This window comes from Papio anubis, chromosome 16, assembly GCF_008728515.1.
Source record: "Papio anubis isolate 15944 chromosome 16, Panubis1.0, whole genome shotgun sequence".
Lineage (NCBI taxonomy): Eukaryota > Metazoa > Chordata > Mammalia > Primates > Cercopithecidae > Papio > Papio anubis.
This window is the reverse complement of record NC_044991.1, coordinates 54,999,143-55,014,055: the sequence shown is the minus strand read 5'-3', so window position 1 is coordinate 55,014,055 and position 14,913 is coordinate 54,999,143. Positions and strand designations below refer to the sequence as shown.

The 14,913-nt window shown below is 42.0% G+C and overlaps 1 protein-coding gene across 3 annotated transcripts in view; it reads left to right on the top strand.

Annotated features, from left to right (window-relative positions):
- The first annotated feature begins 527 nt into the window (after nucleotides 1–527).
- The window catches only part of ATRN (attractin), a 178,433-nt gene continuing 164,047 nt past the window's right edge, over nucleotides 528–14,913 (top strand). For all 3 annotated transcript variants that reach the window (XM_031656597.1, XM_031656599.1, XM_031656598.1), the window contains exon 1: nucleotides 528–1,036. In XM_031656597.1, coding sequence (XP_031512457.1) covers nucleotides 585–1,036 — 452 coding nt within the window. In that variant the 5' untranslated portion in view covers nucleotides 528–584. The remainder of the gene's footprint in view (nucleotides 1,037–14,913) is intronic.

Here is a 14,913-nt window from a genome sequence, read left to right as displayed (position 1 = left end):
CTGTTGGCCAGGCTGGTCTCGGATCCCAGAGCTCAAGTGATCCGCCTGCCTCGGTTTCCCAAAGTGCTGGAATTACAGGCGTAAGCCTCCGCGCCCGGCCTATGCCCAGTTCTACATGTGTTCTTTCTTTACTCCTGTGTTACAGAGGCTCGAATGAGGCCTGACTTCTACAGTACCGCACCCAGCACCACACCGCGACGTAGCCTCCTGTGCTCTTTCTGTCCGGCAGCTGCAGTTGGGGTAAAGTGCCGGGTCTCTTGGAGGGCAACACTCAACGCGGTCGGCTCCTAGGCATCCAGTGGGGCTGCAACCCCGCCGCCGGGGGCGACAGGCGAAGGTGAAAAGCTAGAGCTAGGACAGCGCAGCCGAGTTTCAGCTGGTTCTAGAGTCCACGTCAGAAGACCGCCCCCGGCGCCGCGCGCGCCGGAGATCACTGTCTGCGCCCCGGCACGCACGGACTCGCGCACGCGCGCGCCGGCCCCGCCCACCGCCCCGCTGTGGTCCCCGTGTGGACCGCGCGAGCCACCGTCCGCACAGCCCCGCCCCGCACGGCCAGGCGAAGCGGAGCCGGCCGTGCGGTGTGTATGTATGTGTTCGCGGGGCGCCGTCTCAGCCCCGGGAAGATGGTGGCTGCGGCGGCGGCAACTGAGGCAAGGCTGAGGAGGAGGACGGCGGCTACGGCAGCGCTCGCGGGCAGGAGCGGCGGGCCGCATCGGGACTGGGACGTGACCAGGGCTGGGAGGCCGGGACTGGGGGCCGGGCTGCGCCTTGCGCGGCTGCTGTCGCCGCCGCTGCGGCCGCGGCTGCTGCTACTGCTGTTGTTGCTCTCGCCGCCGCTGCTCCTGCTGCTGCTGCTGCCCTGCGAGGCCGAGGCCGCGGCGGCGGCGGCGGCGGTGTCGGGCTCAGCAGCAGCCGAGGCCAAGGAATGTGACCGGCCTTGTGTCAACGGCGGCCGCTGCAACCCTGGCACCGGCCAGTGCGTCTGCCTCGCCGGCTGGGTGGGCGAGCAATGCCAGCACTGCGGGGGCCGCTTCAGGTGAGTGGCGGGTGGTGTGGGAGGCTGGGGCTAAGGGGCGTTCGAGACAGCTCCAGGCCAGAGGCAGATGCTGGACAGAAAGTGGAGAGGGTAGGGCCGCCCCATGGGGTTTGAGGGCCATTTGCTTCCGGGGAGATCATCGTCTCTGGCCTGGGGTCTTTCTCTGTTGGAAGGTGAAAAGGTGTGGGGCAAGGGTCGGGGCACCCCGACGGTATTTGGGTGCTTGGGTTAGATTGGAAGAGTGCTGAGGGACCCAAAGAGCATCAAAGCCGATCGCTCTAAAACTCGGCCTGTTTCAACTAAATGAGGTATCCAAGGAAAGGTGAGCTAGCCAGGTTTGCTTAAACACTTCCTTTTAACATCCACATGTGCCCTAGGACCCGATGAGTTCCCCGATGCACTGGAGATGTGGGGTGCTCTGAAGAAACAGGGCCCTGGAAATGCTTTGTTGGCTGGAGATAAAAGGGAAAGGGTAGCATTGTAAAATATTAGAGATGTAAGGACCTATGGTCCTTCTAAAGGAAAGTGAGGGAACTAGTCTTTTGGCAAAAGCTCACTGGAGGTGGCAGATTGGAACAGGGTCTGTGGTGAAGAGGGAATGGAAGGAGATTCCTATTTGCCTTGGTTTCTGGACAATATGAAGTTCTGAATTGGCCTGGTTTGGGGCAGTTCCTCTTGGAGAAATCAATAAATTAATTAGCAGTTACCTGTTATTTGCTTCAGTTGTGCAAGGATTTTCCAGATAATACAGACAAATAGATTAGCCAGACTTTGGCCTTGTCCACAGGGAGTTTGGAATATAGCAAGAGAAAGATAACTTACGCACATAACCCTAGTCATAAGGGTTATAGAGTCATTCACGCGTTTGGCAGGTGTCTAGTTTACTGGACACATGTCTGATGTGGGGGAGTGGGGAAATGTGAACAAGACAGACAGGGTCCCTGCTCTCATCCATCTTAACATTCTAGTGGGAGCAACAGGCACTTAACAAGTAAATGAGAGAAATGAACATGCTAATTTCAGGTAATGGTAAATGCTATCAAGAAAATAAAAACAGCATGGTCTGATAGAGAATTATAACCAGTGGTGACTTTTGGAGAAGGTTCTCATTTGAAATGACATTTGATCTGAGACCTGAATGAGGCAATGGGGAGCCTGTGGGAATTCAGGGATGGAGAGGTTGTGGCTAGCTGGAGGGATGCAAGGAGGACTTTGAGGAGGTGATAACATTAGATTTGAGCATTTAAGATTAAGTAGGATTTGGAAATGTGGAGCTAGAAAAAAATTACAGATGGAAAGAAGGGTGCAAACAAAGTTGTGGAAGCTGGAAAGTAAAGTTTTGCTGCTGCCTATATGGAAGAGAGTTGTGAGAGAGGAGTTTGGAATAACAAAATCGTGGACTTAGGTAATGTTAGGTCTTCTAAGGAACTCAGAGAACGTTGAGCAGATGAGCTCTTTAGTTTTATGGATGGAGAAACCAAGTGACTTCAGGATCACTATGCAGTGAAGCTGCTTTTGTAACTTAGGGTGTTCCGATTTATGAATTTCATTAATCTACATGTATTTGTTGAGGGCTCCTGTGTTTTAAGTTGTGAGATACAGTGGTATACAAGACAGGCACAGTCCTGCTCTTATGGAGCTCACATTCCAGCTTGGGAGTAAAAAAATCCAACAAAAATTTTATTGTAATTTTGTTTAAGGCTGTGGAGGTAAAGAACAGGAAACAAACAGGGGTCTTGACTTAGTCTGGGGGTAATGTAAGTCACTGAGGAAGTGATGTGAAGTCTAAGGGGTGAGATGGTACTACCTACGTGAGGGGTGGGGTGCTGAGGGGCCAGCAGGTACAGAGGCTTGGGGATGAAGGGGATGATGGCAGCCTGGATGGAAGACCAGGTGGCAGGAGCAGAGAGAGCAAAGGGGAGCTTGACAAGACTGGAGAGAAAGGCAGAAGCCAGGCCAAGTGGAGATCTGTAGGTTGGACTGAGAATTTTGACCTTTAGCCCAAGAGCTGTGAAATGGCGTAGTTCACTCCTATTTTCATGACATTATAGGCTTTTAGATTGGAGCCAGAATACAAATGGCCTTGAAGGGAGGCCAGGGCATTTTCAATTTGAGAAGCTTCCAAGTTCAGGTGAGTGGATGGTTGAGTCAGATGAGGATCTTTCAAGTTCTGAAAGTCTGGGACACAGTAGTAGGCAGTGGGGACCCACAATGTGGGAAGGGGACTTCATAGCAAGATCAATCTGTAATGTTCAGAGTAGGTTGATTCACTTTGGGCATGAGAAATAGTGGGTAGCTAGGTGGAATCTGTTGGCATGGGTCAGAGCAGTGGTAATGAGAGCTTGTGGTATTGTAGAGGTGAAATGGACAAGTCTTCCCTGTGAATTGGTTTGCTCTTGGAAAGGTGGGGGATGGTGAGGGAAAGAAAACTAGATCCTATCTTGGGTAATAGATTGGACAATGATACCTTTAACAGACACAGGGACACAGGAGCAGGTGTTAGACATTTAATTGCACACATGCCGAGTTTGGGGTGCTCTCAGAGTACACACCTGGCAGATGTTAAGTTTGGAGTCGTTGACCTATGAGGGAGATTGCCAGGGAGCTCTCTCTGAGAGTCCACATGGAAAGCCCAGAGGATTGGAGAAGAGCTACTTGTTGCAGGGAACAGGCAGTCCTGACAATGGTTGTCTCAAATGGTGTCACAGATGAGTGAAGGGACTCCCCTGCTTATTGTGGACATTCCCTTTGAGGTGATTCTAGGTGATGTCAGTGCTGTTTCCTGGGTAGACAATTATGACTTTGGTCCTGATGATACCATTATATTTTGTGGGCTTCGGGATTTTGCATTTTTAAAAATGAAAGTAGGAGGAACTTATGACTCTGATCTTTTAAAAAAACTCAATAGGCCGGGCACGGTGGCTCACACCTGTAATCCCAGCACTTTGGGAGGCTGAGGCAGGCGGATCATGAGGTCAGGAGATCAAGACCATCCTGGCTAACACGGTGAAACCCCGTCTCTACTAAAAATACAAAAAATTAGCCGGGCGTGGTGGCGGGTGCCTGTCGTCCCAGCTACTCTGGAGGCTGAGGCAGGGGAATGGCGTGAACCCAGGAGGCAGAGCTTGCAGTGAGCTGAGGTCGCACCACTGCACTCCAGCCTGGGCGACAGAGCGAGACTCCGTCTCAAAAAAAACCCAAAAAAACAAAAAAAAAAAACAATAAAATTTTAGTCAAGGCTGGGCATGGTAGCTCATGCCTGTAATCCCAGCACTTTGGAGGCTGAGGCGGGCGGATCAAGAGGTCAGGAGTTGAGATCAGCTTGGTCAACATAGTGAAATCCTGTCTCTACTGAAAATACAAAAAATTACCTGGGCGTGGTGGCGGGCGCCTGTAATCCCAGCTACTCAGGAGGCTGAGGCAGGAGAATCACTTAAAACTGGGAAGCGGAGGTTGCAGAGCGCCGAGGTTGTGACATTGCACTCCAGACCGGGCGATGGTGTGAGACTCCATCTCAAAAAAAAAAAAAAATTTTTAGTCAAAGTATTCTTTTGGGGGCAAGAGTGAAATGTTGGTTTTGATTACAGTGGTTTGTATTTTGATTTAACTTACAAACTTCTTTGTTATTAAAAGACATTAAGTGAATACCTTTCTGATTTAGAATGGCATCAAGTTGGAGTGTTTTCTGAGCTTTTTAGTCCTGTAAATCCTGTGTTATAATTGCCGTTATAGGGTTTTTTCATTAATTGAAGGGAACATAGGCTAACAAGGAGTGGATTTCCCTAAGGTTATCACTGAGTGCATACTGTGTGCCACAGAGCATTTTCATGTACATTGTATTATTTAATCCTCAGGACAACTCTCAGGGTGTTATATAAAATTTAGATTATTGAATTATTGTCATTAGTAACATTTTTTTCTAAATAAAAGATGACATATAGGTGTATATATGTATGTGTGTGTGTATATATATCATGTCATGTATATATATACACATATATATATGTATGTGTATATATATTTATTTTTTTGGAGTCAAGGGTCTCCCTTTGTTGCCCAGGATGGAATGCAGTGGCATGATTATGGCTCACTGCAGCCTCAACCTCCTGGGCTCAAGCAGTCCTCCTCCGTCAGCCTCCCATGTAGCTGGGACCACAGGCACATGCCAACATACCCAGCTAACTTTTTTTTGTGTGTGTGGTAGTGAGGAGCTCTCACTTTGTTGCCCAGGTTGATCTCAAACTCCTGGGCTCAAGTGATCCTACTGCCTCTGCCCTGCAAAGTGTCGGGATTATAGGTGTGAGCTACCACACCCAGCCACTACTATTATTACTGTATGTGCTGGGCACAAAACAGATGTCTGATAAATGCTTATTTCCTTTCTTTTTTTTCCTACAGAAGGTACATCCTAACATTATCAGGCTCAGTCCAATTCACCAGATTATTCTATTCAATTCTCCCAAACATTTTCTATAGCAGGAACTTAAAATAATTGAATGCACATTAAATTCAAAATTCAAAAACGAGCTTAATTTATCCTATGGGCATATTTATCTTTTGAAGAAAAATTACACTGGTGACATTACAAGTAGAAGAAAATGATCACTGAATTATGAAGATTCACATAAGAATGAATGAAAGTGGTACTGCCTTAGAAATCACTCACCAAAGATTCTATAGGTATTTTTATTAAACTGACATCCTTTAACTTATCCTTTAAAATTAGTCATTTCTATGTCATCTTTTATTTAGAAAAAAATGACGTCATGTCATATCATGTCAATTGCATATTATTTCTAATAGGCAGTTGACATATATATACACACACACACACACACACACACTTATATGTATATACACATATATACACATATATAGGTGTATATATGTGTGTGTGTGTATGCGTGTGTATATATATATATCATGTCAACTGCCTATTAGAAATAACTCCCTTTAGTCCTTAGAGTGAAGTTATTCCCATTTCACAGATGAGTAAACTTGGATGTACTGAATAACTTGTCCAAGGTCACAGAAGTTGTGCACAATTGGGATTTGAACTCAGGGTTGTCTAATGCCCAAACCTGTGTTCTTTTTATTGTACCATTTGGCGTCTCATTTTTTTCTGAGTCCAATCACTCTTTATGAACGTTCTTTAAAGAACTGACCTAATTCCAACAAACACTTTGAGAAACAAAGGAAGGAAAATAGATTTTTACAGTAGGAAAGCTAACATTTTAAAATCTTAAATTCACTTGAATCTCTCTGGCTGCCGATCTGAGGACCTAAATGCCTTTTTAACTAGTGAAATGAAAATTCTTGCCTGGGTGCAGTGGCTCATGCCTGTAATCCCAGCACTTTGGGAGGCCGAGGCGGGTGGATAGCCTGAGGTCAGGAGTTCGAGACTAGCCTGAACAACATGGTGAAACCCCTTCTCTACTAAAAATTCAAAAAATTAGCCAGGCATGGTGGCGAGTGCTTATAATCCCAGCTACTCAGGAGGCTGAGACAGGAGAATCGCTCAAATCCAGGAGGCAGAGGTTGCAGTGAGCCGAGACTGCGCCAATTGCACTCCAGCCTGGATAGCAAAAGCAAAACTCTGTCTCAAAAGAAAGAAAGAAAATTCTCGAAAATAAAATGTGAAGAAGTAAAAAGTTAAAAAATTTTTTTTCTTATAGTAATTACTAAGTAATGTTAACTTCAAGCCCTAAATTTATGTTCACAAATTTAGGCTCATCTGTTTTCCCCAGTACATTATAAGTTCCATGAGGGCAGGGGCCTGGAGCATAGTGAGCAGTAAATATCTGTTGAATAAAGGAATGAAATTCTGTAATTTACTTCTTATGACTTTTTGAAAAGTCATCTTTACCCACGTGCCTGCCATATATGTCTTCTGTCCTTATATTGCTCCTGAACTTCTCTGTCTTCCACTGTTTGGTGGGCATCTTTGCTGGGATGTTTTATTGTCACCTCATACTGAACCATGTGTAACACCAAACTTCTTATCCTCATTGAAAAAAATAGTCTTTTTCTTTGTACTTCCTTATTTGGTTTAGCTAAATCCAAATTTAGCTAACCAAAGGTCAAAACTTAGGAGTAATCTTTGGCTCTTTCTACCTGTTTGTTTTTTCTGCTCTTACACTGTATAAATTTGTTTCTTTTCATTTCTTCTGTTGCCATTCTAGTGCACCTAGTCCTTCACCTCATTGCTGACCTGCTTCTGTTGCACTTTAACTGTTCTCTTACACCTGCAGAGTCTGTTTCACACTTTGTCATATCAGTCTTCTAAAAACAGTGATAGACTGTATAAAGAAAATGTGGCACATAGATACCGTGGAATACTGTGCAGCCGTAAAAAAGGGTGAGTTCATGTTCTTTGCAGGGACATGGATGAAGCTGGAAACCATCATTCTTAGCAAACTAACATAGGAACAGAAAACCAAACACCTGTTCTCACTCATAAATGGGAGCAGGGAGGGGAACATCACACACTGGGGCTTTCGGTGGGTGGGGGGCTAGGGGAGGGATAGCGTTAGGAGAAATACCTACTGTAGAATATGGGTTGATGGGTACAGCAAACCACCTTGACATGTGTATACCTATGTAACAAATCTGCACATTCTGCACATGTATCCCAGAACTTAAAGTGTAATAAAAAGCAAAAACGTATCTCTTATTTTACTTCTTTTATTACCTCTAAAATGATCCTCAGCAGAAGGCTCCTATTCCCTTCACATCCCTTTTTTTCCTAACCAAATCTTTCCACTTCATGGTTTTTCTATGTTTGCTAAATTCAGCACCTCCCTCCTCACTGCTCTCCCATTCTTTCTTTTCGTCTCTACTTACCAAGGCCCATCTTCAGTTCTCTCTAATCTATAATAGTTAATTTTCCCAAATCATACCTTTTTTTTTTTTTTTTTTGAGAGACAAGATCTTGTTCTGTCATCCAGGCTGGAGGGCAGTGCTCCTGGGCTCAAGTGGTCCTCCCACCTCAGTGTGCCCAGCCAATTTTTAAGTTTTTTTGTAGAGATGAGGTCTCACTTTGTTGCCCAGGCCAGTCTGGAACTCCTGTCCCCAAGAGATCATCTCGCCTTGACCTCCCAAAGTGCTGGAATTACAGGCATGAGCCACTGCACCTGACCCCATTATCTTCTTTTGAAATAAGTCATCAGCTAATTCACTTCATAAATATCTGCTGAATATTAAGTGTTAGATACTGTGCTGTTCCTTGAGGATATGAAGGTGTGTAAGAATCAGGCCTTGCTTTCCCCTCAGAGAACTTATAACTGTGAAGGGAAGACAGCTACGTGCACAGCAATTAGAACTTCATAATAAAAATACAGGCAATATGTGTTGCTGGACTAAGATGTGATCAACTAACTCTTTTGGGGGTTCTGGTGGAAGACATCACAGAAGAGAGGACATTTGGGCAGGTCCGAGAGGTTTAGTATGAGTAGACCATCTTGGGGAGAAAGGCATTCCAGAAGGAATGAAGAGCTGATCTGCAAAGGCAAAGAATTATGGATTGTCATACTTAGTGTATTAATTTCCTAGGGCTGTTACAGTGAAGTACCACAAACTCATGGCATAAAACAACAGAAATTTATTCTCTCATAGTTCTGGGGGCTAGAAGCCTGAAATCAAGGTGCTGACAGGGCCACGATCTCTCTGAAGACTCTGAGGGAGGATCTGTTTCATGCTTTTCTCTTCGCTTCTGGAGTTGCCAGCAGTCCTTGGCATTTTGGCTTGTAGATGCATCACTTCAGTCTCTGCCTCCGTCCTTTCAATCTCACGTGCTACTCTCCCTCCCTTTGTGTCTCTATCTTTTCTCTTAAGAGTACCAGTCATATTGGATGTACGAGTATGACGTCATCTTAACTTTGTTGCATCTGCCAAGGCCCTGTTTCCAAATAAGGTCACATTCACAGGGATCCAGGGTTAGGACTTTGACATATCTTTTTGGGGAACACAGTCCAACCCACAGCGTGTGGAGAACTGAATGTGGATGCATGTTGTTGGAACATAACTTGTGAGGGGTGTAATGGAAGGAAGGGGGTGAGATTATAAGGTTGTAATGGACTCTTCATCCCTTCCTGACAATCTGCAGCTTCACGTGCATGCTTGACCTAGGATAAGCCCTCAGGGCATTCCAGTTTCTGGCCGTGCTGATTGTTTGGAAATGGGCTTATGATTGATTTTAATGGACTCAATCAGAGTGAATCTCAGGACTTTTGTCGGAGATCCCTTTCCTCTGTGGGCATTTAGAAGGACATATGTTGCCTTCTTTTCTGTGTGGCGAGGCCATAATGCCTAGAACTGTTAGAGTTACCATTGCTGTTGTAAGGAATTCACCTCAGGTCAGAGCAACTCCCAGAAGATGGAGGATGACAGAGAAATGGAGCCGGAGACCTGATAACTTTCTGAATCTCTGCATCAAAACTTGCCTGAAGGTGTAATTTTTGGTTTGAATTACTGCAGTCTGTGTTTTTCTTAAGCCGGTTAGAGTTGGATTTCCTGCCACTTACAGTAGAACAATTCCTAACATACAGAGGGAGGGAGGGAGGGTCAGCTGACTAGGGTTAGTCAGTTAGGGCTTCTGTAACAAATTACCATAGACTTTATCTCTATGAAAGGTTCCCAAGATGGGCAGATGCTTTTTATTTACCACAGTATAGAGAACAGGTATGTACATAGGATAAAAAGGAGAGTATGTTTATGATCAAAACAGTTTTGACCATATAAATGTGATTAAGTGATTTAATATATTTGTAGGATATTTTTATCTTAAGAAATACAGAAGTGGGTACCTAGTGTTATGACTGAACAGAAATCTTACACTGGTTTTTCTGTTTAACACAATCATATTTCCAAAACTGAAATGAAACTGTAGTTGTACTTTTTGAAATACTTGTGTCTGGAAATTGGCCATTAACTTACTATGAAACTTGTTTCCCACTTAAATAATATTGTACTATTTTCTGTGAATTCCCACATGCATTTTGGCAAGTGACTTCCATCTATATATTATATACTATTCTCATCTTTCATTTCATTACTTTGTTCCATCCATTTTCCCTTTTCTTTCTATACTTTAAAACTGGTCTGTTATTATTAACGTGACTTCCTTCTTATGATGGCTTTCTTATATTTGTCTTGCTTTTTTTTCCCACTTTTCATTTTCTTTATGTCATATCTCTTTAACTGCTTTTCTTTTATCACTGAGACCATGGTTTGATATCATCCTTTCAATTAAAACATTAAAAAAAATTTTTTTTCTTTTTCTGCTAGTGGATTGATCTTCGAGTGTTTGAGACAGGGTCTTACCCTGTCACCCATGCTGAAGTGCAGTGGTGCATTCACTGCTCACTGCAGCCTCAACCACGTTGAGCCTCTGGGCTCAAGTGATCCTTCCACCTCAGCCTCTTGAGTAGCTAGAACTGCAGGTGCGCACCACCATGCCTGGCTAATTTTTTAATTTTGTAGAGATGAGGTCTCACTATGTCACCCAGGCTGATCTCGAACTCCTGGACTCAAGCAATCCTCTCATCTTACCCTGCCAAAGTACTGGGATTACAGATGAGAGCCACCATGCTTGGACCCTTTAAATTTTTAATTCTTAAGTTTTCAGTTTTTCTGTTTATGTTTTGGGTGGACTTCAGTTCTAGCTATTTATTTACATGTTTACCTATTTAGAATTTTCTGGTTTTCACTTAGAGAAGTTAATTTTAGTAATGGGTGAATTTCCTTTTTTTTTTTTTTTTTTTAGAATTTGACATTAAAAGTATACAATTATTAAATGAATGAATTTTCCAATTAATTTCTCTTGGTCCTTTTTGTATTCGAATAATTTTTTGATTGGTTTACTAAGAAGCCAGTAAACATTAGGGTTTGGAATTCTGTCCGCTGCTGTTAAGAGTCACATAAGTAACCTCCCTTGACCTGTGTTTTCTCAATTTTTGAATTCACAGATTCTTTCACAAAAATGTATAATCTTATGGATTCTCGTAGGAATTAAAAAATAATAATCCTTTAAAAAATGTATCCTGTTTTTAAGATAATTTTAAATAAAGTAAAAGTAGTTTGTTAATAAAGATTATAAGGTATATTTTAAATATAATTTATAATGATATTCAAAGGAAAATTTGACCTTACTCTATTTAAAACATGGTGCATATGTTGTTTTATGTGCTTTAATTATGTAAGGAAAAGCGTGAGTTGTAGACAAAAAAAAAGACATTAAATTTTGGTATAAAATGTATATTAAAATAGAGATTGAATTTAACTGTGTTTTGTGCTATTAAAAATAGTTTACCTGTCCTAACGTTTTATATTCATAAATTTGTGCTTTCACAATTATTTTTTAGAATTTTTTTTGCATGTTTTGATTCTAAATGATAAAATGATAGCGATTTTCAGCTATTTGTAAGCATTTCTCTACAAATATCACACTTCCTGTTTGGATAGTTTTTCTCTAAATTGAATGAAAAGGCCAACCTGGCTGTAATTGTCACTCAGTTTTCCCTTTTGAACACTTGTTATTGAAGTACTGAAGATATCTTGTCAAGGATTTTGATCAGAAGGTTTGGCAAAGATGATCTTGAGATCTGCAGAATTAGATTCATTTTATGCCTTCTCATAACTTATATATAAATATCATTGTGTCTTATGCTTCTCTTTTGATAGATGCCATGACTGTCTTTTAATGGGAGCAGTATTTGGCCAACTCTTTGAGAAACACTGACCAATACTGACAAAATGTATAACTCATTTCTTTAAAGTGATAATATGTTTAGTGCTGGTTCAGTCTCTGAACTAACTATAACTTCCTATTAATATGAAATATTCGAAGCCTATGGAAGAGATGCAAGGAATATCTCTTTGTACTTGCAACCTGGTTTTTCTGAATTTTCTTCATATTAATGTTATTCTAAGTAACAAAATGTTGCAGATACTGACCAGGGTCCCCATGTTACCACCCCTTCTTAATCCCTGTTCACCATGCCCTTTCCCCAGAGGTAACTAGTATGGTGAAGTTGATATTTATTATTTCTCTTGCGTGTTTCTACTCTTATTACAGATACCAGAGAGAAAGTACAGAGATATTTCTGCGAACAATATCTTGTTCCCAAAAACATGTAGCATTTTTTAATATTGAGATGAGATATGCTGGAGATTTATCTGTTGATAAATGTAGTTCTAGCAGATTCATAGTTAATATTAATTACAGAAGGATTCCAATTTACTGACCCGTTTTCCTGCTGATGGGCATTTAGAATTTTTCAACATTGGCTGTTACAAATAGTGCTACAATTACATTCCTTTTTTTGTGTGTGTGACAGGGTCTCACTCTATCACCCAGGCTGGAGTGCAGTGGTGCAATCACCACACACTTAGGTGATCCTCCTACCTCAGCCTCTGGAATAGCTGAGACTACATGCATGTGCCACCGCACCCAGCTAATTTTTTGTGTTTTTAGTAGAGACCAGGCTTCACTATGTTGCCCGGGCTGATCTTGAACTCCTGGCCTAAGCAGTTTGCCTGCCTGGGGCTCTCAGAGTGCTGGGATTATAGGTGTGAGCCACTCTGCCCGGCCCAATTAACATTCTTTACCTATCTCTTTATGCATATACATGTGTGATTTTTCTCTAGGGTAGTGATCTTCAGTCTTTTGAAACACCTCGAAAATAACTGAAATTCTTTTTACTTCCTTGCTTTTAGGTTGACATGCAGTTGACACATTATTTAAAAAAAAAAAATGAATTTATAGAGTTGCAAAGATACAATTTCTGTATAGTATAAATAGAGCTGCTGAAAAAAAAACCCATTATACAGTATTACCTTAAAAATATATTTTGAATAGAATCCAATTCCATAGCAGTTTAATAACCATCCTCATTTTAAAAAATATATGAGGCCAGGCATGATGACTCACACCGTAATCCCAGCACTTTGGGAGTCTGAGGTGAGAGGATTGCTTAAGCCCAGGAGTTTGAGAACAGTCTGAGCAACACAGTGAGACCCCATCTCTATAAAAAATTTTAAAAATTTGCAGGGTATAATAGCACATAACTGTAGTCTTAGCTACTTGGGAAGCTGAGGTGGGAGGGTCACTTGAGCCCAGCAGTTTGAGGCTGCAGTGAGCTAAGATCACACTACTGCATTCTAGCCTGGGTGATAGAGAGAGACCTTGTCTCTTAAAAAGCCCCAAAAAACCAAAACCCATATGTAGTAAATGTTATAATTCTTTTCCTTTATGGCTTGTCCTTTTTGTGTTATATTTTAAAATTCCTGTACTAACCTTGTAAATATACTCTTCTATATTTCACTTCCTCAGAATTTAAACATTTTGCTTTATTTCATTCTGATCTTTTATCTACCTGTAACTTACTTCTGTGAATGATTTGTTATATACTGACCTAATTTAATTATGTTTATATGGTAAGCAATTGTTGCAGTTCCATTTATAGAACAGTTTTGCCCCTGCTCCCCATTTGAATTGAATTGTGCTATGATCATTTAAAACTTCAGATTTGTCTTGATTGTTTTTAACTCTTGGCTCCTCTAATTTCAACAAAAATCCCTGTTGATATTTTGTTTGGAATTTCACTTGATGTTGAGATAAGCCTGGGGAAATCTGTCATCTTTATAATAGAGGGCTTTTCCATCCTTCGCATCCTTCTGGAAAGATGCTTTATATTTCCAGTTATTTAGGTCTCTTATATCTTTCAGTAAATTCTTATAGCTTTTTTCAAATTATCTGACACACTTTTATTAGATTTACTACTAGATAGAGAATTTTGTTATTACTAGAAACTAATTGATTACTATAGTACCTAGGAATGGATTTTAAAATTATTATTGCACTGAGTAATATGTAGCTCATGAGTATCTGTATTTATCTGGTCACTTCTCTGATGTCTAGTAAACTTATTCACCTGTCTGGATCTAGGCAGGAGGTTGACTGGGCTCAGCTGGTGGGGATGAGGGTGTCACAGCTGTCACATCTCTGTATCAGAGGCTGGCTGAGCCTCACCATCATGGTGATGGCAGAAGTGCAAAGGCAGAATTGATTTCCTTGTATTTTGAATTTGTATATCTATGAATCCTTCCTAAGCTCTTGTAGTACTGGTAGTTTGTGTGTGGATTCTCCTGTTTCCCATGTTGATAGTCATGCTGCCAGTAAGTTGTGACAGTTTATTTCTAATCCATATACACCTTCTTTCTTGTCTAATTAATGAGCTAGTTCATGTTGTTGAATATTATCATTGTAGGACATTGTTGAACGGTCTTGATCTTGACTTTAAAAGGAATCCTATGAAATAGTTCCCTGCACATAGAACGTGACCTGTGATCATATTGATGTTTGTCTTTCATCTGTTAATGTGGTAAATTACACTGATACAGTTTTTAATTGTTAGACCATGTTTGTATTCCTGAGTTGAACGCATTTTGGTCATGATATGTTTTTTAATACAGATTTTTAGATTTGATTTGCCAATACTTTGAGTCTTTTTTTTTTTTTTTTGAGACGGAGTCTGGCTCTGTCGCCCAGGCTGGAGTGTGCTGGGCCGGGATCTCAGCTCACTGCAAGCTCCGCCTCCCAGGTTTATGCCATTCTCCTGCCTCAGCCTCCCGAGTAGCTGGGACTACAGGCGCCCGCCACCTCGCCCGGCTAGTTTTTTGTATTTTTTAGTAGAGACGGGGTTTCACTGTATTAGCCAGGATGGTCTCGATCTCCTGACCTCGTGATCCGCCCGTCTCAGCCTCCTAAAGTGCTGGAATTACAGGCTTGAGCCCCCGCGCCCGGCCTCGAGTGTTTTTTTTTTTTTTTTTAGACAGAGTCTTGCCCTGTTGTCCAGGCTGGAGTGCAATGATGCGAT